Source organism: Fistularia commersonii, chromosome 25, assembly GCF_037954325.1.
Source record: "Fistularia commersonii isolate RoL2024-O1a breed Wild chromosome 25, RoL_Fcom_v1.0, whole genome shotgun sequence".
Taxonomy (NCBI): Eukaryota; Metazoa; Chordata; class Actinopteri; order Syngnathiformes; family Fistulariidae; genus Fistularia; species Fistularia commersonii.
The window spans coordinates 4,005,091-4,032,500 of NC_141308.1; the positions used below are offsets into that span (position 1 = coordinate 4,005,091).

The following is a 27,410-nucleotide window of genomic DNA, read 5'->3' on the forward strand; positions in this document are numbered from 1 at the left end:
TTTGCCAAAAGTTTTTATGCTGACGTACTTAGTGGAAAACTTTCATGGTCACTGAGGAAGAGTCCCTAGAAGAAAAACAGAAAAGGTCCATCTCACCTTTGAACGGCCTTCTCTCGCTCCAGCAACTCAATACATTATTCTCATTTTCCTATTTCCATAGGCTTAGCACTCCTTGGCTTAGTAACCATTTACTTAGTTACACACCACCACCTGGGAGGCTATTTATGTCTCTCTCAGGAGAGGAACTCAGTATGACTGCCAACCAACCCCTCTCAGATGTTCAGTATGACTTGACATTTAAAAATGGCTTTAGAGACAATGTTAAGGGAACGGATTGAGAATTTTAGATCTTTTGTTATTATAAAAACAGAAACAAAGGGTGCAGTGGCCTTTTCTGGACTTTGGTACAATTTCTTAAAAGCATCCATTGAAATTCCAGAGCTGTATTAAGGAGTTTTCATCCAACATCACTGCACCACTAAGATGAACCCGTTTTAGGGATGATAATCCAAGACAATGGATGTAACATTCCTCTACTATCAGCTATCATGTATAGCAAAAACCATATTAGCTAATCACCTTTTTATTTGTTTTTGTAGATGTAAGAACATAAGCCATTATAGTAATTTTACAATGTTATGCTTGATTAATCAGATGGCCCTCTCGCTAACTAGAGATAACAAGGGATTTTTATAACATTGGTGAGCTTTACTCAGGTTTAGTCCGCCAGGCAGCCGATGGATACGAAAGAAAGTGAGTGTAAAGAGACATTCTATCATAGTATGACTGATATCATACAACAGGACAGAAATGTGTTTTCTCCTTTTCTTGATCCGTATTTTCCTTGGTCCTTCTTGGGTTAGTTTGGCGACTATCCTCTCCGCAGTTGTTCATTGTCGAATGGACAATTTGGAGTTGAGAAATGAAATCCCACGTACTCTGCATATAGTTAGGAGGGGATGTGGGCATAGAGGTGGCACACAGCCCCATGGGTAATTTGTAAAACATGAGCCATGGCACCTGAGGACCATACTGAAACTCGGGTTAGGATGACTCAGTCACAGGTGCATCATGAAGACACACACCTCCCACGGGTTATGATGGGTAACAACATTTCTTTATAAATATGAAATTCTCAAGATTTGGATCATTGTCTGAGCCCTTACTCTTAAAGTCCCTATCCGATCGCAAAATCTTGTTTTTATTGCCGTTACCACGCTTGAATGTTTGATTCTCACCGTATACAATGACGTGTACAATGAGCTTGGCACACTGATCAAATGGTAAGTATTTTTCTAGTATTTTTCTTTCTTTTCAAGATTTTGTTTTCTTTATCTGTTTTTCCCTTTACTATTCAGTTTGCTGATCAGGTTTAGGGGCATGTTATCTAATGCCAGTTCCTTAAAAATAGTTTTACAGGCTTAATAAAGTTATAAAAAGCCTTGCACAATAAATAAAGAGTAAAACTTAACAATGGGTTTGAACTGCAGTTGTCAGTACAGTTGACATTGGCAATGACAACATATAGTCAGATAATCTAATCACATTTTGTTTTCCATATGCATGGTTGCATTAGTGTTTGAGAACCGTGCCAGCGATAATATCTGTAATATCAGTGTCATTTAGGAGAAAAGCATCTCCCTGCAGATTTAGACAAGGCAAATTCAATTACTAATGATCTGGTTTGTTGTGAGGACTAGAACCTGTGTTTTTGTCTATTTTATTTTTTATTCATTCTATTATTATAAAGAATTTCATTTTTTCAGGAAAGTGAAAAGCATGTTGAATTTGCTGCCATTCCTTCTTTTACTAAAAAGTTAAATGTATTGTTCTATCCCTACCTGTGTATTTATACATGGATGCGTGATATAAAATTAAATTGAATACCAATCAATGTCTGTTTAATGTTTAACCCGATTGTAGTACTACTTCTATTTATGTAGGTAATGCTTGTATGCTCGACACGAACTAAATATGTAGAGTGACGTTTCCATCCATGATGACAAATACTTGATGTTTAGACTGTTTCAGCACGATTAATAAATAATCGCGTCCATCTTCTGCGTGGTAACTCAATAGAAAAGCTGTCACACTACAGGCAAATTATCAGTTAAACCTGGGTAAACCATAACGGGGCACGTTAAAATGGAGGCTGTGAAAAGAGCTTAGAGTCACCTCGAAGTTGCGGATGCTGGATCATCAAATGTACAAACACTCCATACAATATATACCCAAGCCCACACATGTTGGTTTTATAAGATCTCTTGATTAAGATTCAACAGACATAACATCCCACATGCATAGTCTCTGCTTTGCTGGGCCTCAGATAACCTTTATCCTATAGGGTTTAATTAATGTCAGCCAGCCCACGCTGCCTTTCAGAAGGAATCGTCTTTGCCCTCATGTTGCCTAAATCCCTCTGTTTCTCTGGTGAGGCTGGCTGCCTTGTTTATCCCAACTACAGGTACTAGTCCCTATTAGGCCTGCACTTGTTACTGGGAGAAGATGGAATTATTTACCAATAGCAGAGGGGAATGAAGTGAGTGAGAGAGAGAGAGAGAGAGCGGCAGCATTTGAAACATGGAATGAGATTTTTATGTCGTTTTCTAAGGAAGTGAAAAATCATTTTTGATACCCCGACATTGGCAGGTGCTGAGTATCACAGATACGGAAATCTTTCCATTCAAGTGTAGAAAATAAGGCAATGCTGGATGGGAAGTGAATTGCCCGAAAGTACCGTGCAGTAAATCTCTTTGATGAGACACATCTTTTACCCTGCGCTTTGCTGAGGTTATCATGTGATCATGAGTAAACAGACAACTATGTTTTGTTAAACAGATACCCGGGGTGCTTGTGCACGCTCTTCACTCAGGGCAAACTGTCTGCATTCTATCTGCATCTCTGCCTCTCTGTGCAATACAACAAAACATACAGAAAACAAAAGGGAGCACAGAGGGGAAGAATGAAGAAACAGACCGAACAATAAACTCAACCACAAGTGACAGAGTTTGACTTTGTTTGGATGTGTGCGTGCGTGCGTGCGTGCGTGTGTGTGTGTTTGTGTGTGTGTGTAAGACAGATAGCAAAAAAGAGAAGCACCAAGGAGATAAAGACAAAATGCAGAAAGGGAAAGAGACAGAGGGCGGCAGAATAAACGAAAGACAGAGGGAGAAATCAAATTTGCGAGAACATAACAAAAAGCTGTATCTCCGACAAAAGGGAACACACAAGGGTATTAGTCTAGCTGTCTGCACCAGCAGGATCCTCTGAAAGTTTATTAAACTAGAACCCTTCAAGAGAAGGGAGAGAGTAGTAAACTATACTACTGGGGAGAAAAAGGAGAGGGAAAGAGAATGGTAGGGTGTGTGTGTGTGTGTGTGTGTGTGTTGGTTAAAAACGAGAAAGAAAAAAACTAGCATTTCAGCATCTGTCTCTCAGAAATTCTTTTATTTCAGCCATGCATTAAGTAACCTCCCCACTGAGTTGGGCTCTCCTTCCTGGTGTGGATAAAGCTGTCCCTCGGGGGAGCCGCTGGTAATTTCCAGCTTTGCCAGAAACTCAGGTATTAGAAAAGACCACTTGGGGACCTGCCACAATATACCTTCACAATTTCATACGCTCTGAAAAAGAGCGAGCCCCTCCTACCCGGCCTACCCCCACCCTCCGAATAAATCCCCTCGAGGGTCCCCAGTTCAAATTTCTGAAGTGCAGACAACGGGTGTATATGTGGGGGAAGGGAGGGTGGTGATGGTGGGGGCCCGTGGGACCAAGCACCAGCAATAGAAAATCCACTGCATAGAAGAGAAAAAGCATTTCCTCTCTGGTCTGGCAGGAGTGCTTTTTTCCCCTGGCTCCCACCAGAGGCTTTTTACAAAACATGTGTTGCTGACATGTTGACAGATTGCTCAGTGAAGTGTTAGGCGCATGCACACGGCTGGCCATTTAGGGGGACATGGCTTCCTACCCAACATCCTCTACCTGAGGCACCATGTTTTATACATCATCCCCCAAAGAAGAAAGGAAACAATAAAAGGTAAGGGAGTTGCTTCCTTTGTGAGGAAAGCAGAGTGTCAGAGAGCAGAGAGAGAAACTGTATATAATGCTGCCTTAGCTGAACTGCGGCGATAAGCAGGAGCAACGGAAGTGAGGATAGGGGAGAAAAATGGTTACAGGCAGCAGAGATGGAGATGAACCAGACAGGTAGAAAACATAGCTTGAGGATAGACTTGTGGTATGTTCACAGCGGGGGGAAGTTGTCAAACCAATAAAAAGCCCAGCAGACCTCCTTTTTGTCCTCCTGCGCTAAAGCCACCAATACCGGGCTGGAGGATGGACTCCGATCAAAGGGCAGCTTCCGAACCAAACTTCTGCTCCTATCAAGGTATCGACAGCACACGTCTTAATCGCCCTGCGGCTTCAAAAGTGCTGCCGTGGCAACAGGATGGAAATGGGGGTCATAATGTATTCATAGTGCCGGCGACCTGGGGGCTGTGGAGCGTGCTCTCTGGGGATCGCACTTTACCCAGAGCCAGACGTGTCTGGGCAAAATCACTCCACACAAGACAGCAGCAGAATACTGAGGAGCCATGACAGGATGGCGGGAGGTAAAAAGAAAGAAAGCGAAAGAGGGAAAGCAACAGGGACAGCCTTGGAGAGAAATTGGAGATAATAACAGAAAACATAGCTGGAGAAGGATTATGATGTTAAGGGTACACGGGGGCTTCTGAGTGGTTCCAGAGATTACACTAAAGAAAGGAGAATGATTGTAGCACTGAATTGAAACCAAAGAAAAAGACAAATGAAGCTAAGCTTGAATGACGGGGGGTGGGGGGTGGGGGGCGGATAGGGCGGGAGGGGCTGGGGTCGAGGGGTTTCCGGGATGGGTGGCTCTACCTTGAGAACTCCGATGCCGCTCGACCAGGTGGGGGGCTTGGGTCGGAAATAAATTGCAAAGGAAATCGGTCCAGATCATCAGGGCCGAAGACATGGCGCTTTGGTCACAGGTGAGAATGGATAAGTGGCTAGATGAGTAAACAAACGGCGAGATAGAAAACGGGAAGATGGATGGCTCGGCAGATGGACGGTTCAGTACGATTAAGAGCCCAGTTAAAACCACCCGGCCCCTTAAAGCCGAAACAAGTCTTACATTTGAGATATTACATCAATTTCCTCACTGGATGAATTACACTGTGACCATTTTCAACCAAATGATTTTTATTTTTCCCCCTCTCCCTCAAACTGCATAATGCATGTATACATGCATTGAGCCATATACAGCTGCAAACTTGCATGAACCCCCCAAAAAAAAAAAAAAAAAAAAAAAATTCCCAAATCCACATTGTAAACAAACACAAAGCTATAGCCTAGCCTGCTCTTCCTCTACAGGGGGGCGGCTACAACAGGCACCATGCCAGGTGAACATCCTCAAAGCTTGTGCACTCACTGCAGAGGGTAAAGCTCAATGCTGAAAACACTCTAAAATATGTGGAATAGTCAATTATGTTTAGGACTCGGAAGACACTCTTAGAATATATATTCCTCTTACATGGCCCGCCTGCTGTATTCTGAAATAAAAAATGTAAAAAGACATAACTTTTGGTGCATTTTATTCTAAGTTTCCTTCTGTAACCGAAAGTCATAACACTCCCCCCTAGAGGTAATGATTCAAATGCACTACATCTCCCAAAATGAGAGAATTCACCTGCAGACTGCCGTTCCTCCTTCTGCACTAACTATCCTCCACACGTAGTGCACCCCCAGGCATTCAACCTAGGGCCACAGACAACTCCCCTGTCTGCCTTTCCTCCCTCCCTTCAGCTGACAGTTTCTTCAACTGCTAAGCTCCAGCATGGACCTCTGTGTTTGTGATAACTGTGCGGTGCAATCAAGCAGGGAGGCGGAGAGACACAAAGCCGGAAAAAGAATGACAAAGACGGTAAAAATAAATAAATAAATAAAGAGTCCACAAACAGATGAGCTAGAAAAGAAACAAGAACATCAACAGCGTGTTCTCACAGAGAGATGACCCCTGGCCATCCTGAGGCATCTGGTTTATCTGGCTGTCTGGGTGAGGCCACGCACACACCTAATGACTTCCAGCCTGTGCCGCATCCCATCGGTGCTTCTACCACGGATTAGCGATGGTGAATGACAATGGGCTGGTAAACTACTGCATCTCACGGCTAAGAGCTCGGAGATGTCCGAGACGGAGAGACCGAGGTCGAGTGAGAATATTGTCGGAATATACGTTGTCATCGTCGCAATGTAACGTTAATGAATCCTCGTTCTCGATGTTCGTTATTTTGTTTCAACCGTTATAATTCGTAACAGCTTTGCAAAACTTGATGTGAGATCTAGCCATAACTTTTAGTCCCTTCTGAAGTTGGGGGCCATTATAGAGATGAAGTTTGGACTCTAACCTTGCCTTTTTTTCTCATGTTGCACAGTGATGCTGAACAGTCCTCAATCTACTTCTGCAGTGGAGATTAGTAATCATCTAGGGTCTTCTTATTGATGGCCAGGCCTAGCTTGTTTGCATATTTGCTGGCCTCAGAGCCCAGTCGCCTGAGGTGAGAAGCAAATTACATTTCTGCTTACCCCCACGCGCACTTCTCTCTCACCCTCTTTCGATTTCTATCCCTCATTTTCTGCTCCTTTTTCCCAACCTTGTTTCTCTTAACATGCTGATCAGTCATCTTGCGGTGAGCATCCTTGCCTGCTCTGGTTGCATCTGAATAGTGGTCTCATTTGGCTAACATCATCACAGTGTAATCTTGTTGGAGAGAGCAATCAGTTTACTTTGGAATTAGGTATTCCGTTGGCGGGCCCGGAGAGAGGGAAGGCTCCGAGGGTTTAAAGAATGCAAACGAAAGCATGCTCTCCAGAATACAGTCTTGAGCCTGATTGGGTGATAACAACCCACACAGGCTCCATGCGAGAGTAATGAATGGCCAATGGGAGGCCTGAATAATAATGCAATTGGATTAAAATCCAATCACTCCATGGTTTTGTCTGTTGACTCTGTTTGTGGGGTATGTTCTACAAACGAAGTTTATGATGAGAAACATGCATCATCCTTTGACTAGGGGCAGATAATGTTCAATATAAATATTACTATTCTGTTTACAACAGCCCAGTCTCTCCTGGCTGTCACTCATTCCTACAGGATTGTGTTGATCTGATTTTAGTGATGTAGAAAAGGTCCACTAGCACGGGGAAAAGGTTTTGACAGAGAACGTTCTTTGCCGTCTCAATCGGAGGATTATTCTAGAATGATGACCAAAGTAGGCAACTGTCTGATCGGGAGATTTTAATGGGTAGGTTTCTGCAAACTGGCACAGTGCTCGAGTCCCTGCCACTCATCGGGAGGCCAGGTCTTCATAGGGACTCTGATCAAATCGATTGATTCTTCAAGAACGATTGCTTGCCAAAGCAGGTTGGAGGTGGAATAGATTAGATGACCTTTACATTCTCAGTGGTGTTGGACCCCCCGCTATTCACTGTTCTTCACATTAAGAGGATATATCTGTATTACCTGGCAGCACGACTTTACTGTCAAACCACCGCGCTCTGTACCGACAGATATTGTTCTCTCTACCAAAGCATACTCGAGCTGGTGGCCTTGGAGACCTGAAACGACACCCATCATGCACATAAAACTAAATTTACGAACCTACCTTCCAGTCCTAAAATGACGATTAGCACTCAGGACTAAATGCGTAACTTCACGTGATATTTGAGAATCCCTGTCCTTGTGGGTGGCTGAACCCCCCGATGTCCTACAGCATAGGAGTGGCTGGTCCACAGAGCCCAATAGCAGCCACCACCCAACCACTACCCCTTGGCCAACAAAAACAACCCCAGGGAGAGGTAGAGGAGAAAGGAAATGTTGAGTCGGTGATACTATAGCCCCAAAGTTCTCAAACCACAGTGGCGAGCAGGATGCCGTCACAGCTGGCTCTGCTCTTTCCTGTGAGCCCAGTCTACAGTGCTCAGCCCACTGGGAGACATAAACCTGTCGCACTAGTCACTCTTTCCACCACCTTCCATCTCCCCCTTTCCTTTCCTCCCATTACTGGCAAGTTTGGCAAAGCGGTCTGAGGAAAAAAAAAAAAAAAAAACGGGATCGATGTGCAGTACATTTCCATGCAGACATAGGCAAAATCCTATGACTTTTTTTTTTTTTTTTTTTTTTTGCTCCGGAGTCTTCAGAAAGTGATCAGTGAGTGATTCACAGAGACTGGATATGTTCCTTTTGGGTCCTTGTGATGGTTTCCATTACATGTTGAATGTTAAACATGTCTTTGCCTTTGCATCCTGTTTTTGGAAATGATCAGAGACCAGCATACCAGCAAAAACATTTTTGCAATTTGCTACGCTAACACACAGTACCCATTAAAAGAGGACAAATAAAGAGTGTTTGTCCATGTTGTACATATTTTAATCCAATCAAATCCAGATAAGGTTACGGCTGAGACTGCTTTGGGTATTCCTAAAACGGGAGAACTAAAATTCAGCAAAGAGAAAAAGTCAAAGTGGTGCACTTTGTATTCCTTGTAACAAATTTCATCCCGAGTTCACTTGTATTGTAATCTGCAATCAAGTAAAGGTTAAATGACTATCCAAACTTTACAAACTTGACTGGATGCAGTCACCAGCAAAGCAATATGTATATTTCACAAAGTATGCATTAAAAATATTCTGCTGGTATGTCTATAAATTTATTTAAATAAATATCTGCATTCTCCTTGGGCCTGGTTATATTTCCTTGTAACTGCTTCATCATTATTCTGGTGAGTAGTCCCATTTCTTAAAGAGAAAAAGAAAATCATTTGAATTGTGGAGAGAAGAGTGCTTAAAACCCAGAGGTGAGATCCTGTTCCATCTTTTTCATTGGCTTCCTACCTGGTAAACATCTCCTCAGTCACCTTGCATCACTTTTGACTGACCAGTTAAGCAGAAATTAAAACACTTTGTTAACCTTTTCCTTTTCCTCTGCTGAGCCTCTGCATATAACCTGTTTGGCATTAATGGTGTTAATAAAATGCTGCTGGTCTGTTCGTGTATTTGCCTGGCAGGCCTGGTGCCTGTCCTTCTCTGAGATAAGCCCACTGCCAGACTTATCTACCTCCCACAGCCCCACCCAGCAGTGCCGTGGACACACAACCAGTCAACTCATCACTGGCTAATTACCACCTCTGACTGCCTTACAAAGCAGGCATGGATTCACATAGCTGCTGCTGCAAAGATTCTCCCTTTCCCACCTTAACGGTGTCTCTCCATGTTATTATCTACCCATTCCTCTTTCTATTCCAAATGTCAGTTTTTCTTCCAATGCCTGGAGAAATGTGTTTTTTTTTTTTTTTTTTTCCCTCCCAGTTAGCGTGTGGAGGCCAACAATCTCATCTGGAGATAATCCAGTAAACACTACCTGTCACAAGGAAGGGAGTGTGCAACAGTTTAATTGCGGCTGAAATGCGTTTCGAGTTCCGAGCTCGGTCTGTCCGAAAGGACTAATGAAACTTGTATTACCGTTTCTGGCTTTTGGCTTAAGCCGCTTGCGAGCTGGAGTCAGTTCAGTCTCATAGCTTCGGCAGAGGAGCCGAAGTCACTTGTGTTACAGAGGGAGGGAGCGGTTTCTTTTATTCAATTGTTTTCCACTTCCACGAGCGTGTGCCAAGGGGGAGGAAAGCGCCGGCTTAACACGCTCTGCAATTCAACACGGCCAGACGCAGTCCTATTAAGATTTAATGTGCCATTCTTCAGCTTGTGCCGGTGAAAAGACTTGCAGGCTGAGGAAGAGAGTGAACAAAGAGCAGGCATAGCCAGGGCCAGGGAGAGATGAGGAGAGTGAGAGCAACCAAGAAAACCACTTCATGCTCAGGTCTTTGTCACATGACCAAAGTCAGCGGTTTCAAAGGGACACTACCTAGTGGAGGGGGAAATAACAGCAGTGTCATTGATATAATGTTTTAACTTGGTGTATACTTCTGGGTAAGTACATGAGATTATCTCTGTTTTGTCCTCGGGTCATCTCCGCTGACCATCTCCTGCTATTGTTAGTACCTACTTAAGAAAGAGGTCAACTCGATGAAGCCGGTGCAAACCCGGTTTGCATTGTGTGAAATGCGGAGTGCGAGTGTGCAGAGGTGCTGCAGAGGAGCATGTGTGTGTTTGCACTGAGCAGATGACTGAGAAAGTAAATGCATTAAAGACCGTTGGATGAAAGGGGCCATGTGAATGCGACAGAGGTAAAGCGTTGTAGTTGCAGCCGTTGCCTTTCTTGTCCTGAACCCGAAAAACAAGCATAAAAGGCAGACTCCCGTATTCTTATTTTGATTGTTTTTCTGCTGAAAATGCAGTCCTCATCTGACAAAGGCCAATAAATACTTTATACAGTGCATAATGTGTGCGGTTTGAAGCAGCAGAGAAAGAGAAAGAGGGTGTCCTCATGAGGGCATATGCTTTGAATTCCTAATGACAATCCTGTTAATGTTACTGGCACTGTCGCACAGACAGGAAACGCAAAGGGATGGAATGCCATGGAGTCAAACATCTACTTTGATATCTCCCTTTTCTCCATTTCATTCTCCAGCTCTCTCTCAACCTATTCTACCTCCCCGCATAAACTGCTGCATGCAACATCCCTGCCCCTACACGTAATCATAATCACACACACACACGGAAAACATCTCCACAATCGCCTTGCTTTACTTTGACTCACCAGTTGAGAAGGAATTAAAACTTTATTTTTAACCTTTTCTTTTTCTGTCTGCTGAACCCACCCCTCTACCCCCCCCACAGGCATGCGCACGCACACACACACACACACACACACACACACACACACACACACACACCCCACAAACAGAGTAAAGACTCAAGCCCAATTCTGAGAGCTCACTCTAGCATGAGGTCTCTTTTCAGTGGCTGCGTTGTGCCAGAAGTAGCTATTCTCCTCTGACCGCCTCTCTTCCTTTCAAAGCCTTGTAATCAGTGTGCTGCTCTTTGTACAAGGATGTCGCAAGACGCCCCGGCAAAAACAGCAGAATTTCTGAAGAATTGCGGTGGCACAGAGTTGGGCTAATCAGGTCTCACTCATGTCACTTTTCTCTTATGTGAGCCATTTTGAAGCAAATAAAATCTTTGCAGTTTGGCACATTCTACTTGGCAGCCATGAAGCAGCTGTTGGATCAATACAGAAAGTTAGCTGATGTTGGAAACACTTAGCAGAAAAACATGCACTGCCAGAAGCCTGTTCATAGAGGAGCGTATTACGGAATATTTCCATGCCTGTGACCCAAAGTCTTGATGTAAATGAATTCAAACACTTCAAATAAGCATGTCATAGTTAGAAATGGAGGAAGGAAAACATATATCAGTGGGTTTTAAATTTTCATCTGATTCCTGTCACAAACAGAAACTGCATATTAGAAATGTGTCTAAACTATTTCTATCATATTACCATCTTCTGCATTGTGGAGAGATTATTGTTTTCACTCAGGGTATCAGTATTTCATTTGTATTTTTCTCATAAATCTGAAATGTATTTTATTGAAGCTGAGTGAATTTTGCAATGTCTTCTGGGAAGAAGAAGGGGAAATCTACATAATATAAATCCATATATGGCCCAGTTATCTCGCTCTTTCTCCATTGCACCCTCTCTGATTGATTCCTTTATCTGAGGGAAGCAGAAGACATGCTCTGTTTGCTCGCACAGTGGCCAGCAGGAAAACAGAGAAAGACACTTATTAAAAAGGTCATCTCACAGAGGGTTAAAATAGCAGGGCACGGATCTCTCTAGGGGGGAGCAGCCATGCCCCTCCTCTAGTGAAGGACACAAGAAAAGGTGTTGCTCGAGGGAGCCGGACCCATAATGAAAGAATGGCGACCAGGCTGACAGCCCGTGTGTGCACTGGGCTATTCAAATATCTTCAGAGATTTTGTGAAATACAATCTTTCGAATTAAACTCTCGACTAGAAATGTTATTTCTGTTTACAGGCTAGCTAGTAAACACAAGTTGAAATGAGCTGGAGTGAACAGGTCTGAAGGCATGTTTTCTCGCCTCACTATCTCATATCTTGGATATGAGCAGGTCTTGTGCCAGGTTAAAAAACAAAGAAAGAAAAAAACAAAAGGAATGAAGGTTTTTTTTTTTTTTTTTTTTCCCCCCTCGATCGGTTGCTCTGACTCAGTGAAGGAAGCGCTCCGGTACACGAGCGTGTCGACGGTAAAGCAAAAAACCAAGACAAAGCATTTGAGAAGTGTTTTTTGAAAGGCCCGTGGAACTGCACAGCCTCAAGCCTCCTGTCTTCTCCCCAGGGCAGCCTAAAGCCCTGTCGGCAGGATGCTGATCCCCACATGGAAACCCGATCTGCAGCCATCCTGGAGCCGGAGGGGGGACGGGGGTGCGCACTCCCCCCACGTAGCCCCTCCACTTCTGCCCCAGAGTTTAAGGGGTGCTCTGGGGGAAAATTCCTCTAGCCCCGCCCCAGCCAGCGCTCCACTCTCAATTCTCCGGAGACGCATTCTTCCAGCCCTGCCCTAGCCTTCACTCGGATCTCCAGGGGAGCATTCCTGAAGCCCTGCCCCAGCCCGAGAGGGGCTCCCTGGGGATGAATTCCTGCAGCACTTTTTCTCTTTCTCTCTCCCCATCTCCTTACTTCTCCCTCGCTCACTTTCTCAGCCTCTTGCTTTCCTCCGCAGTCCAGCATTAGCGCGATCAATAGCACCGATTGCATTGGGGACAAGAAGCAATCCATACCCATGGGCTCCCTTAGCGCACTGCAGTGGTCACGGCTTAAGTGCACGAAAGGTGTTACACCTCTGCCAGACAGAGAGAGACAATGGTTGCCATTGATCGCAGTGACATGTAACATCTTTCTCTTTCCCCATCCATTTGGGTGTGGTCCACACACAACTAAAATCTTTTCAGACTTTTTTTTTTTTTTGGCCTGTTGCTTTCCCCTAATAGTATGGAACTCGTCTTTATCACGATATCAGAAATTTTCCGAAAAAATTAGGTCCGCAATCCGCAAAAATGTTTATGTGCATGTCTGGTTCTTGCAATACATTGTAAACGTTTACCAGATTTCAGCTGAGGGAAAAGGGTTGCGTTCTGTCGGAGAAGGAGCTAGCAAATCTCCATATGTAGATTGGTTCCAGTCAAGCTCTGCGATTTGTTTACCAAAAAGAAAACATTTGAAATTGTAAAAATGGAGGGTTTAGCAGGTGCTGGTGGTTGATTAGAAAATGTTTCTAATAAAGGATCCATCTGTGAGTAGAGACTCGATGTAAGGCAGATTAATTGGTCATGGATGTCTACATAATGCCACATAGGAAATCTCCTCTCATATTTTACAGAATACACAAACACGCAATCACGCACACACACACACATTCAAAGTACTTAGTATGCCATCTAGAAGTTTCTTCTCCCACTGTGTTTGAATACTAATAAGAGTGTTTCTGCACAATCACAATACCCTAATGGCAATTAGATTCTTTTGTTTGCATTCCACGGGGGCTCTTATCCAAACTGTGTTTTTTTTTTTCATCATTGAGCAATTAAGAGTTATTTGTCCGTAAGATTGACATTTATAAAAGCTTGGCTTCATTTATAGGAAAAATATGGCAGGGTCAGTTATGATCATAGAGCAACAAGGCTGAACACAAAAAGGTCTGCCTTTGAAAATTAACTAACAATTTTCTCAATATAATATCACTAGTTGCGATTAATTCAAGATACTTAAGGCTCATAACATTGATTGAAATAAAGAGATGTTGCAGCATGATGTGAATAATGCCTCTTAGGGTTTTAACTACGAGAACCTGTCTATATTGACCCGATGGAGGCGAAATTTGGGGCAGAGGAAAAAAGTCGACGAACATCACTTACCAATGGATACTTTTGATGAATGACCGACGAATGACAGAAAACATTACATCGATTTGCATAGTTTTTATGAATTTGATGAATTTCAATGCATAGACTTGCACATGCACGAAGCTCAAAAAAATTCACTTGGACAACATGCATTATAACCCAAGCGCCCGTTAACACGAACCCATGACTTAAAGCCTATGCTTATACAGCATTCAGAACATAAAAAATATCCTCTATTCGGGGTTGCGGGGCATGCGGCAGCCTATCCCAGCTGCCATCGGTGAGAGGCGGTAAACACCCTGGACTGGTCGCCAGTCACAACAACCATTCACTCTCTCACCCGCACATAAAGACAACTTCCCCGATTTTTTTCAATTAACCTCCTGCATGTGCTTTGACTGTGGGAGGAAACCCGAGGACCCAGAGAAAACCCACATGGACGTGAGGCGAACATGTAAACTCTGCACAGAAAGGCCCCCCCCGTCGGAATCGAACCGGGGTCTTTCGCGCTGCGAGGTCAAAGAAAAATCTTCTGACACGTGCAGGTTATACGACAACCCTAGATTTTTTTGGAGCTGTTAATCACTGTGAACAGAGTAGAGAGTACATTAACTTTTTTTTCCGGAGCAAGGCTTTAATTTACTTTTATGTGATTCACCATTACTTTTTAGCTTGGTCAAATTGTGCTTCTGAACAAGGCCCAATAGGACATCTAAAGGAGGACAGCAAGTCCAAGGGAAGCACATGGAAACCTTCAGTTCACATCATTAGTTCTGTCTGCCACCTTGTCAGGGTATTTATAGGCCTATTCATCCATCAACAGGTCAATGACACAGTCTGCCAATGGCATCCTTCTCTTTCAGTCCCACTAGGTATTACTACAGCAACTAGCTAGCACTGGGACCAGCTAGGGGACTTTCCTGGAGCGGTTTCCGGTTGGTGTTCTGATTACTGTGGGACTTTGAAGCTTCACATTACAGTCAAATGAAATCTTTAGTGAAGCGCTGTATAGCGGTCTTGTATTTGAACGAAGCGGGCAAGGACACAACGTGTGTACAAGTGTGTGTACTATAAATACCGCTGTTGTCCATAGGAAAACATGTGGTACCCCGCGCGCAGTTCCAATCTACGGATATGAATGTACGGCGTCTATCGGAAAATTTGCGTGAAGATATACCCCAAAATAAGTGAGTCTGGTGTCGCGGTCCTCTCGGTGCAGTGTGCTAATACACGAACCGAGGTTTATTCTCCGGTGAAGGCGCAGAGCGAGAGTAGGAGTGGGAGAAGAACTGAGTGGCAGAGTGGAGAGGAGGCTCGGTGGGCTGAACGTTGTTTACCTGTCAGCTGGCATTGATTAATCTTGTGTTCGGTGAGATCGCTCAGTGACTCGAACACCTGCTGGCAGCTGTCGCAGCTGTGCAGCGCAGGTTCCTCGTCCTCCTCCTCTCCCTCCTCTCCTTCCTCTGGAGAGAGCAGCCGCTTCCTCAGAGGCCTGGCCTCACCATCCTCCGCCGCCCTCTCGAGGGTGCCCTCTGGATCTGCCGAGCCACAGGAAATGACAACACCACATAGTCAGGGGAGTGACCCGCACAGCTAGGGTTCTACAACTTCCTCTGGGTGTCAATAAAATGGCTTTCTAGACTCTGGATTTAATAAAAACAATAATAAAAGCTGTAATAAAAATGCAGGTTCAATTTGGGCCTCTGTAACTCAAACGCTCATGCCATAACAGAGCTGCTGGGCAGGTGAGGGCGAGAGATATACAGGCACACACAGACAAGGTGGCAAACGCTCTCACACACACACACACACACACACACACATATACACACCCACTTCTGTTATTAGAAATGGTTTTACGTTGTGTTTGCCCTGCTTCACCCAAGCAAAACTTCAGTATATGAAAGTAGACTGATGGGAATATGTGTAGTTAATAAATCCAGGATTGTAGGTTTGGCTGGACCAAAGAAATATGAAATTCCACCAGCGAGTGCTGAATTGCGTCACTCAGCCTCTATCAAAGGAGACAGACCATACCATATTATTCAGACATCAGGCCAGAACTGTTGATGTCTGGAGCACTGGAGCACAGTAAACCACACAAAATTGAGATTGGTGTGTGTTACACTGTCGTCACGACACACTTAAATAACACCTAAATTATTCAGCCTTGCTCGCAGGCAGCCGCGGGTCGCGCACATCAATATTCTTCAATCCATCTGCAAGTATTGTCTCTTGTTGGCTTTGTGCTGCAGCAGTGCCAGGGGTGGGCAACTGACTACCCTGAACTAAGACTTGGAATTATCTTTCAAAATTCCGGTTTAATCAGAAGTTTTTCATTGGATGCTAAAATATGCCAAAACCAAATCAAAGCTCGAGTTCAGTCGCGGCCTATCATAAGCAGCTTCGCAGACTATTGTAAAATGAACATGGCTGCGCAACGGCGTCTAATAAATAGGCAGCATGGCCTCAAGCTCTCTTTCTCCCCTGCTGGGTTCATTGTACTTCACAATAAGCCTGATTAAAAAGCGGTGCTTACGATCATACAATCATGTCACCCCGGTTAAAGCTCGGTGGGTCTTGAGAGTCCTTTTACTTCACTGGTAGCCATTTTAATCCCCACTGATATAAGTGTTTTCCTGAAATAGGGAGGGAATGTAGGGGGGGGGGGGCACTTTTCTCACCTGGCACATTGCCGCCGCATTAGGCCTGGTGGCGGATGACTTCAGGTGAGGGTATCTGCATGTACTGGGTGAGCGTTTGTGTGGGCAGCCATTTTAGGTCCTCCTTTCGTGTGAAATTCCTTAAGGAAAGGCGTTCCACAATTCATCAAGGCCACCCAGGATTTTTTCCTTTCCCCCCACTTGCGCCAAGTATTGATGTAACATCACACCCTCCATTGTCCTTCCCTCTTGGAGACTGAGGCTCTCGGAACATGCCCTCTAAAAATATCAGCACTCCGGTCCCCGGTGGGACCGTGCAGAACAGAACAGAAGGTGTTTCAAGAAAATAAAAATCCCGACCCAATCCTTGCAGATGCAGGCCTTTCTCGCTCTCGGGGACACACTTTTTACTAAGGTCAAACACCACGCAACATGGACTTATGATTCATCTACAGACGCGGAATTCACAACTTTCACTCAGAATGTCAACGCTCCACGTCTTTATTACAGCGTGCCTGTGGAGGTGGTTGATATATTTACCAACAGCCTGTATGAATCATTAATATTCTTAAATATTACAGCTCAGCTGTGTCGGCGGAAAACAAGTGAATTCTACATTTGAGAAAGCATTTTCTCAAAAACGGCAAATCAAAATATATGCTTCATATTATTTATTTATTGACGAGGTAAAAAAAGATCCTGAGATGTACTCATCGTTTCCCTGGTCTATAGCAGTAGTTTCTATTTCTAATGAATCCAAGCTAGGCCGCTACTCCTAGCCGAGCTGAGTGACCTCCGGTGCACCACTGTGATGCCGCACTGGAAGTATAAACTGCAACGTGTTGGAAACAGTGGGGGGGGTTGGGGTTGTGGATTGCGGGAGCAGGGGTGGGGAACTTGACGTGGCAAGGTCACGTCCGACCCTGGGATTAAAGAACTAAGTCAATACTCAGGTTCCTGTGCCTCTGGGCCCCATAAAGTAATCTATCAGATCAGGACATCCTCTGCTACCAGCCTCCGTGGGCCTGGACATCAGATCAATACAAGCATGTTCAGATTGGCTGACAATCACATGTAGAATATGGAGAGAAGATGTGTGACATATTGAGAGATTTTCATCACCCCTGTTAATCCTGTTAATCAGATTGACAATGTTGCTAGTGAAGGTGAGAAGGGGGCTACCGCCGCGCTGACTGTTGATCCATATTCTGATAAGGTCAGCTCGGAGTAAAGTGATCAAGGATCGGTCGGAGAAATTATACCATTGGAGAATTGAACGGCGATATGACCAAAGAGCCAGGATGGATTTTCAATCTTTCTATGACCGGCATCGCATCAGCACTGAACCAATATTTTTTGGGGGGGATCTGAAAAGCAATCGACGCCGAGACACAATATCCGCCCGAGTTAGGGTCTATCCATCGCCGACTCTCTTATGATGCCAACTGACATTTGTCGTGCCACAACTTTCATCTTGTGAGTTGAAGAATCCCTTTCTACCCCCCCATCCTTACATGATTGAATATTTCTGCACTTAAATATTTATTACCCTTTAACTGATATTCTCCTCTATGCTCCATTAGCCCCACCAGGGACCCACGGTCCCTAGCAGGGGAGCCTACACTAGTCCCCCTGCTGTCTGGCCCACACTGAGACACGTGGAGAAGCCGACTGCTAGGAGGGGGTGGGGGGGTGTGGGGGGGGCACGAGCGCCCAGAAGCACAGAGTAACCAGATGAAAGACGATGAGTTCGGTCAAAAATTAGAAAAAAAAAATTACCTCGACAGAGTTTCTGCCCCTCCTCAAATCGGCTATCCAAGGTTTAAAATTAAGTCAAATACCGAGTGCATCGGCCGATGATAGGCACCGCGGAAAGTTGTTGATCGGCAATAAGCTATTTCGAGGGAGACACACGCTGAATGTTTAAAACTAAAAACAGATTCAAATCCGGCCCCCAAAAGACGGCAGAAAAAAAAAAATGAAAACACTGAGGGCTACGTTCTATCTTGCCTGTAGACACGCCGCATTGGAAAATCTTGGTATCAAAAATATAATTACCAGCTCAACCGTCTATTCATTTCCTCATCATATTCCTGAGATCCTGATCCTGTGATGCCCCCTCCCCAACAACCCACCCAACAACCACCCACCCCCAAGTTCAAATTAAGAATTTATTTTAACCAGCGAGCAGCTTCTGTCGACACATGTCGGCGGGCTTGATCAAAGGTGAGCACGCTCCTTTATCAGAGTGAGGGAGGCTGTCAGAAATAGGAGGACATTAAGATTGAATAACCTTCACACGGTTGCCGGCACCTCATTATTTAAAAATCTAAAACTTTTGCAGAGGCATATATATAGGTCATACTACATTCTAACACCACATGTGCCTCCAAGTGTATCCTCCTCTGTGTTGATGGGATTTGGGGCTCTCCACTTAGACCGTCACATCCACTGATCCCACATCATTAAAGAATGTCATGATCGTACGACGAGGCTGCGAGCTTGACACTTGCCAGATTGTTAACGAACGTCGAGCATTTGCATCAGAAGAGCCTGTGTTCATATGGTTGTCGCGTACAATTTGATTTATCTGCTTCACATCCCCCGGACTCATCTTTAGGATTAATTACAGTTTAATATTTGGTCATTTGAAATTTAAAGAACATCACCAAAGATGTTTGTCAAAGCCCAAACACTTTCAAAAAAAAAAAAAAAAAAAAGAAAACGTTTCCTTCCGTGTTATACGATACAAATAAAAATCCGGTGCGTTTATGAAATTTTAATGATGGATACTGAGATAATGATAAGAGCAACGCTGAGAGAAAAGGCGCAAAACAATTAAAGGTGCGAGAGGAGCGAACAGGGAAGACAACACAGAAGCCTACGTGAAGCAAGTAGCATACATAATCACAGGTAAGCAGACGGCATAATCCACCATTAAAACTCTGCACCAAAAAGATGTACGCCGCAACGAAGAGCGGAAATCAAAGCAGTTGCGTAAGATACAACATTTGAACACAGCAAATGCTCCCTTTCTCTGTCTAGCCCTGTCTCACTCATTCTCTCACAGGGAGTGATAATATTGAACAGAGTGCCTTGCCATGCCATTAGTGCAGTGGAACATCAAAGGAAATGAATAATAGAGAATATGATTTTCTGAAGTGGTGGAGTGAAAGAGTCCTTTCCTTTTCCTGCTGTAGTGAGCCCTGCAGAACATTGATCTGTGGGCAGCCTCAACCCAAGCCGGAGCCCGACATCTCACTACAACTGCACCTTGCCACCCTGACAAGCCTTCAGATCACCAGAACATTTCTATTTGCCAGTCCACTCCACTTTGACACGGCTGACACCATCCTCCCAAATAACAGCCCCGGTCTGAAATAGCCGAGAGCGAAAAAGAAAGAAAGAAAGAAAGAAAGAAAGAGAGAGAGAGAGAAATGGATGTATGTATAAGAGAGAAGAAAAAGCATGGAGCATGTGGTTATAATTACACACAGGCAGCGCAGTGGTAAAGCCAAGCTGCAGATCTTAAGCCTTCTCAACACTCTCTGGGTAAGAAAAAAAAAAAAAAAAAAAAAAAAAAAAAAAAAAAAAGTGCACTGCCTCATTAAATCTCAGATATCTTACTGTTTCTGCCCCTCTGTACTAAGCATAATACTGTCTGTCTTTTAGAGGGCCTCTTTTGTAGCATGTCTTTGCTTTTGCTACATATCAAACATGAATGAGAAACAGGATGCGCGGTCTGCAAGAGCGCAAGTGGGGGTCCACTTGTGAGGCAGATCCTGATACGATGTCTGATTAAGCCTTTTGCTTGTCAGCAGTCTAATGGCTATTGTGGCCACGTCCATCAAAATGGCACATGCATGAAAAGCCGCTGAGTTTTTCCAACGTATTTTGATTTTGACACGTAAAGAGCTTGATTCGGGATGAATTACCGTAAAATGCTCATGACACACGACCACGGGTGAAACATTTTAAAAGTCTGATGTGACAAATTGCTAAGTGGGGGTTTTTAAAAAAAAAAAAAAAAAAAAAACACCCTGCGACAGAATCTTACATGTTCATCACTCCGAACAATTCTTTTCTCATTGACCATTCATCGGGCTGCATCCTGAGAGGAGGTTAAAAAATAAATCACTCAGACGAAGTCAAATGAGGAAAGTGAGAAATTAATTTGTGCACCCTCCCGGTTTCTCCACAGGCAGACATCGATCATGTGGCGGCTGTCTCCCCTCACTCTGGAGATAGAGGTGTTGGAGGGATGGGGAGAGGGAGATCCGTGTGTCTGAGGGGGTTGTTGTAATCAGGCACACTCATTAGCTCTGCTTTGGCTCTGGATGACAGGAGGTCTCCAAGGCTAGTCTGCCTCTTATGCCCAGTCCTTCATCTCTTGAGCTCGGGTTAAAGGGACTAAGGAGGCTATTTCTTTCCACAAAACCACCCACCAATACTTATCAATACGCATTACCTCCGCAGCAAACGGATACTGTTCTGATTTGTCTGCAGAGGGACGGAAACAAAAATAAAAGTTGACCGTCATCGACGGCCATGACGGGCGAGAACTTCGCTTTTTGCTCTTTTCTTTCTGCAGTTAACGTACACCAATGTGTGTGTGTGTGTGTGTGCTTGCAAATAAGTCATAAGCAAAGGGAAGGGGGGGGGGGGGGGGGGGAGAAAAATACTTGAGTCAGCTGTAAGAAAAGTGAGGACATATTGTAGTGGTGCGAGCAGTTTCTGAATTTTGCAGAGGAGCACGAAGAGGGCCACATACGTAAATGCCGGACTAATGTGGCAGCCTAGGAGAACCCAGGGTCCCCAGCCTGCTGGGCAAAACCATCCATATTAGGTTTAAAATAACCACGCCTGAGACTTAACCTTTACCAGAGACAAATGAAATGAAAATATACAGTGTGGTGCATCAGGAGCAGGTTTCATTCATAGGGGGCTTTCTGCTAGCCTGACCTGAATTACCACTCTGTTCCTGGAGGGCCAATGTGAATGGCACATGTGGAGGCAGCACACAATCATCGGGGCAGCTCTTTTCTACATCATACAAAGAGTTTGAAAACAGAGGCTTGAAAAAAAATTGGGAGCACACAACACAAGAGTGGTTAAAAGCATGCCTATGTGTATGGAAATAAGTAAAAGCAAAGTGAGGAGAACTACCAACTGTTCCCTAATGCAACCATGCAGTGCAGCATACGAAACACACAAAAACAGCAGAGACATAGAATTTTAAACAAAACGAAGACCTCGCTGACTAACACCCACACACACACACACACACACACGCAACCGCGTGCGTGTGTACACATACACAGACATATGATCCCCTTTCCAGCCGAAATATGATGAAATATGAAATGGAGCATTACCGCTTGGAATGGCAGTCTGCCCGGGACTGTGCGGGTCCTCTGTCACATTGTCTTCTACTGCCAGAAACAGAGAGAGGGGGAGAAAGTAAGGGAGAGAAACAGTTAACGGTGAAAAACAAGTTAGACACATTGAGATTTCCTTCTTTTTTATTATTTACTACTGAGATTTTCTGTATGGAAATTCCAAGAGATTTCAACAGCTTTCGACAGTTCAACCTGTGGTTTGGGATTCCACGCAAGCCTTTCATATGTATGAGGTTTGGCAACAAGGCAAACAGCCACCCATGTAAATAACATATTGGACTGGGTAATGGCTGATGAATTATGAACGTTTCCCTTGAAACACCCAACCGACATCCACAGTGACCAAGTGAAAAACACCTTGATGAGTCCATTAGTTGGAGGGTTAAGTAGTACCTTGCTGAGACGGGTAGCGAAAAGATTTTTTCGAGTTCTGTGTGAATACGGGCCTTTCTTACAAGTCTGCTTATAACTCCGACTTGAAATGCAAAGAAATGGGAAATATATGCACCATCTACATGGCACAACTGCCAAAACAACTATAAAGTGCTCTAGCTACACACCAGAGAGCCAAACAAAATACTGATGGCAAGATCAGCTCTCAAATCTGCTCATTAGGCACATAGCAATTGAATCATTTTTGACTTTTTGACAACAAAAATGGCCCTGAAAAACAGAAGTGCTGTTTAGCAAAAGGTAGAAACCTTTTACATTTGAGCCTTTTTTGAAACTAGTGAGGGTTCCTTGCAGTGTCAAGTACAAGAAATGAAATGGATTTTAACAGCAGGAAGAGAACAAAAGAGTCTCCCACCTGTTCCATGTAAAATGAGGGTCTCACCGAGGGCTTCATACGCCTCTGCGTTCCACGCATGCAGTTGAAATGCATTCTCCATTATGTCTTTTCTTTCTAGCCTTTCATTTTCCTGGGCAAAGAGGAAGGGGGAGTCTGACAGGACCTCCCAGTAGGGGAGTATGGCACTGACTGCCAAAGCAGAAACTAGCGCACTTCTAAAATCATACAAAATATCCTGTACTTTGCATAATTAAGGCAGGATCCTATGGTGGCAGAAGCCTTTCTCTCTGGGGAGCACAAGTCTGCATCAAGCAGGGTGTCAAACCTCTGTGAAAAATGAAGAGGAAAGTGTTGAGCTGCGCCTTATCAAGGCAGTAAATGACAGAGCAACTATGGTTCCTTGTCAGGCCTTGTCCACTGAAAACACAATCGCCAAGTAATTGCAATTAGCTGCTTTTATTGAAACTGACCTTTGTAAAGAAATGCCGATATTCTTCAACCGACATCCTGTGATTCAGAGTGCTTCCTGCGTAAGCCATCGGGACCGGCGAACAGAGAAAATACGCCAAATAAATGGTCACGGCTCTGGAAATTAAATAGCTAAATCAATTAAACATGATGGAATAGACATAGTTGGACACCATGGAGGTGCATCCCTCAGAGCCGCCAAAGAGGACGGAATCAGCCAACAAAGAAACCTTGTCCTGTTTAAGGAGGCCTCAGTGACTGACGCCCTGAGAGTTTAATGAGTTTCTCTAACACTGTTGAGCGCCTTGCATCTAAGATCATTTAAATGGGCTATGGATGGGGGGTCCTAATAAATCCCCCATGGTTCTATCTGAGATTGGTTGTGGTGGCTGGCGTTTTTGTTTTGATTACCATCCCTGTTGGGAAGGGGGGTGGGGGGCGCTCAGGCATAAAATTCGACTTTAGCTATGCCATAAGAACTTAAACAACGCGGCACTTTGTGATTATAACATATTAAAAGTTTTGTCACTTAAAGTAAGCAACTTCCATCGGAGTGCGAATATACATCAATTCCACCTGTGCTGTAGATAATTAATATGGAGCGAGGGGTCGACAGCGAGGGCGCGTTGTGAGGCCAAACCAAACGGACGCCGACCGGACATCAGCTAAAACACACACTGCCAATACAAACAGCCGGGCGGTTATAATTACTATGCTCTAAAGCGCATGATCGTCTCATTATGACTTTAACTTCAACCGAATACAACTCATCCCACACTGTTGTTAATGCATCACCGCTATCAGTTAATTAATGTTTGACAAGGTACAGTGTATCACTCAGTCGCTGACAAACTGTAATCATGCTGCTAGGTTTTGTTGATACAATACCAAACACACATGGGACCATTTCAGCATTGCTCCTTTGATTTTCAAAGCACAGAGCAGGAAAAAAAAAAAACATAATCCCACAACAAGTGGTGCAGCATTAAAGGCCACTAATTAACACACTGGCCGCACACAAAAACGAATGTAGAATAACTGTCATTATTGTGAGTGACAATCCCCTCGATGGGATATTTCCTTTTTAGGGAGGAATTTCGTTTCCGCAGATAATGGGGCAAAACGAGACGCTGAACAAAACGCAAAACGATGAGAATAGCTCTCATTTACCAAAACCGTTTGATCTCCATGCGCGCGGCCCATGATATATCTCATAAAGCTAATGATTTATTAGACGGGAAAAGGCAGAACCTGAAAAATGCACGGCGGCTCGGACATTCTCTGATCCGTCGAATTAATTCCTGCTGCGTAATAGGACCGAACACACGCACGCATGACCACATCTGTATACAAACGGCGCATGATTTGTGCTTCCCTTTTTTCGTGTTTCCGTGCGCGAGAGCATCTCGCATCATTTCTCCGATATAAAAAGCCCTGAGTGTGTTCCTGGATATGCGTGACTCATCTGCTTGGTTACAACCAGCTTGGACGATACACTGCTGAACACAATGGCTGTGTAATCCGCCCTGACTGACCGGGAAGGAGACGCTCGCCACAGGGACTACAACTCAATTTAGCTCAGGTCAAGGGGTCAACCCTCTTCAATTAGTGCTGGGAAGGGAGGGAGGAGGACACACACATGAATAACTTTCTTAATGAGCATTATTTGAACTGATGATTAGTGTCATAAATAATTTGCAATAGAGGAGCATGTTAATCACAATGCATAATATTTGTAATCCTCATATATTGCCCTGTACTATAGGAAAATTATAAGGGTACTTATTCAAAACCATAATCTCCACTGGTAGGAGAAATAATTAGAATCCCATTGTGTGCTTCTTTTTTTTTTTTTTTTTTCGTAAATCAAGATCTAGAAAACGAAGAAGAAAAAAAAAAAACAACAGGTATTTCCAAAGACGGATGCTTATGAGCCCAGCAGTGTATGATTTCATTTGCAGCAGTGGTAGAAATCAATCACTGTCTCTGAATCTGAACTCCTTCTGCATGTGGCAGACAATCCATGACAAAAAGACAGACACATGCCATGGAATAAGAGGAGATATCGGCCAGCTCCCGCGACACCCAGTCCAACACACTGAGCCGCATGTCAAGCACACTGACAGCCATGCTAATGGGATTTTTCCACGGCTCCATCATAATTTCCTTAATGATAATACTAACCGTATTTTTGTGTCACATTAGAAAAGTGTTAATGGGTGTTATACCATAGATCATTAATTGTGAACAGGCTGGAATACCGGAGTCTCCTAAACTGGGGATACGATTGCTGGGAGACATTTAAACGCGCAAGGAAAAAAAGAGACAACAATATGCTTTGACAATTCGAACTTTGCAAATTGACAGGAAAAGGGAATGCGAGTAGAATAGGTTCTATTCAAGAATATGTAACAGCATGAATAAACCATATAAAAATACATGACTTTTAAAAAAAGAACGATCCCAATTTTTATAAATAGGCCTTGGCTTATGAGCGGTGGTAGAGAGGAGTGGTTATTCATCTTTTCACGTGGCGATGATGTATTAATTCCAAAAATACAAGCTACACATTAACAGTAGCTTTTTAAAAATGCATGTCTACTCCCTTGCACATTACATTTCAGTTGGGGGGTTTTAGTCACAGCACACTGGAAGGTAAATACCATGAGGGCACTTGTATAAGCTGAAAACAAATCTACTAAAAAAGAATCTATCTAAGAATCGGATGAGATGTGTATAGGCTCTAAACAGATTTCGCTAAACGCGCTTTTCCCGTCTGGTTTATATCAGAGGTGTAAAAACGTTTACTTCTATGTGTGACCAAGCGAACCTCCGGGGTTCACTCACGTGGGGGCAAATTCAAACTCTTCGAAACCATCGAATATTTTAGGTGTACATGACACAGCGCTGATTTCATGATAAGTGCCACACACGGGGTAAATGACGCGGATAAAAAATATTCATATATGCATTATGACAGAACTGGAAACTTCCTCTTCAGCCAATAAATACATCAGCACTGAGGCTTGAGAGTATCGTTTGTGCGCCAAATTAAAATATCACATCAGCCTCACTTTATTCAGGAAGTGCTGTAGGACAGGCAACGTGGCAGTCATCGCTCCATGCAAGAGTTGGGAATGAGATCCTCCTTTCTCACTGCTCACCACTGACTGAAGCAATGTGCTGACCCAAAGCCTCTGCACATCAAAACAAAATTACAATGTGCCTACAGTTAAGAAATGCAGAGGGCCCAGAATTGAGTAAATGTCAGTGGCTGGGGTGAAGTGTTTGCATATAAGCGAATGATGTATGGTCTCGTCCTGTGCCATTTATTCCCCCAAGCAATAACATAGCCAGATCTGTCTCTCACACTTAATTGAAACGGGACTTATAATGTTGCCCTTTTCCTCGATGGGACTAAAAACACAACCTCTGACTCCCACGAGCAGCCAATGGGGTGGCAGAGGGATGTGTGTATGTGTTTGGGAACACGAGGTGAGAAGGAAGAAAAATTCAAACAACGGTGCCAACTGTCACAGGATTTATGTTTTTCATCTCCTCCACATACATGCAGTGTCCACGCTAGCTTTAACCGTCCTTCAAATGCCGCACACGATGCCCGCTCTACCTTCCATCCATATTCCATTTGCAACGCTGTTTATTTTCCTCTCCATAGAACAAAGTGTTCTTTCTGCACAAAAAAAGCCCTGTCCACAGTGACCACTATTCACCACTCAGCAGAAGACACCCTATAAAAAGTGAAAATTGAACTGTTGCTGAACACACATGGTAAATGCAGACACGCTCACGTGAGGACAGACAGAAAGCGCAAGAGATTTCTGTTGAAAAGTGCATCACACAGATATTGGCAGCAACATTTACAATTCTTTAGCACCACAAAAGATGGCGAAGAATGCGGTGATGAGCAACAATTTGGAAAAAACAAAAAAAAGGAGTGAAGTTATTGAGGACGTCTGTATGTCTGGTTTTGTCCCAGGGGGGAGGAAACAGACAAAGACCAATAAATAATATCTGCCTGGCCTTGCTTGGGTCTGATCCAACACAAGAAAATGTGCATGATGCATCTGCATTTCTGCACCAACTCGAGCAGTCGGAATCAAGACGTAAAAGTCGGACCGCTTGGAGTAGCACATTTTTTTTCCGATTTAGATATTAGTCACAATACCAAAACAAACAATGTCAT

The 27,410-nt window shown here is 44.0% G+C and overlaps 1 protein-coding gene across 1 annotated transcript in view; it reads right to left on the reverse strand.

Annotated features, from left to right (window-relative positions):
* The window catches only part of znf521 (zinc finger protein 521), an 87,619-nt gene that overhangs the window by 57,760 nt on the left and 2,449 nt on the right, over nt 1–27,410 (reverse strand). Inside the window, exons 3-4 of the mRNA XM_086172944.1 lie at nt 21,925–21,981; nt 15,224–15,424 (exon numbers count right to left, since the gene is read on the reverse strand). Coding sequence (XP_086029070.1) covers nt 15,224–15,424; nt 21,925–21,981 — 258 coding nt within the window. The remainder of the gene's footprint in view (nt 1–15,223; nt 15,425–21,924; nt 21,982–27,410) is intronic.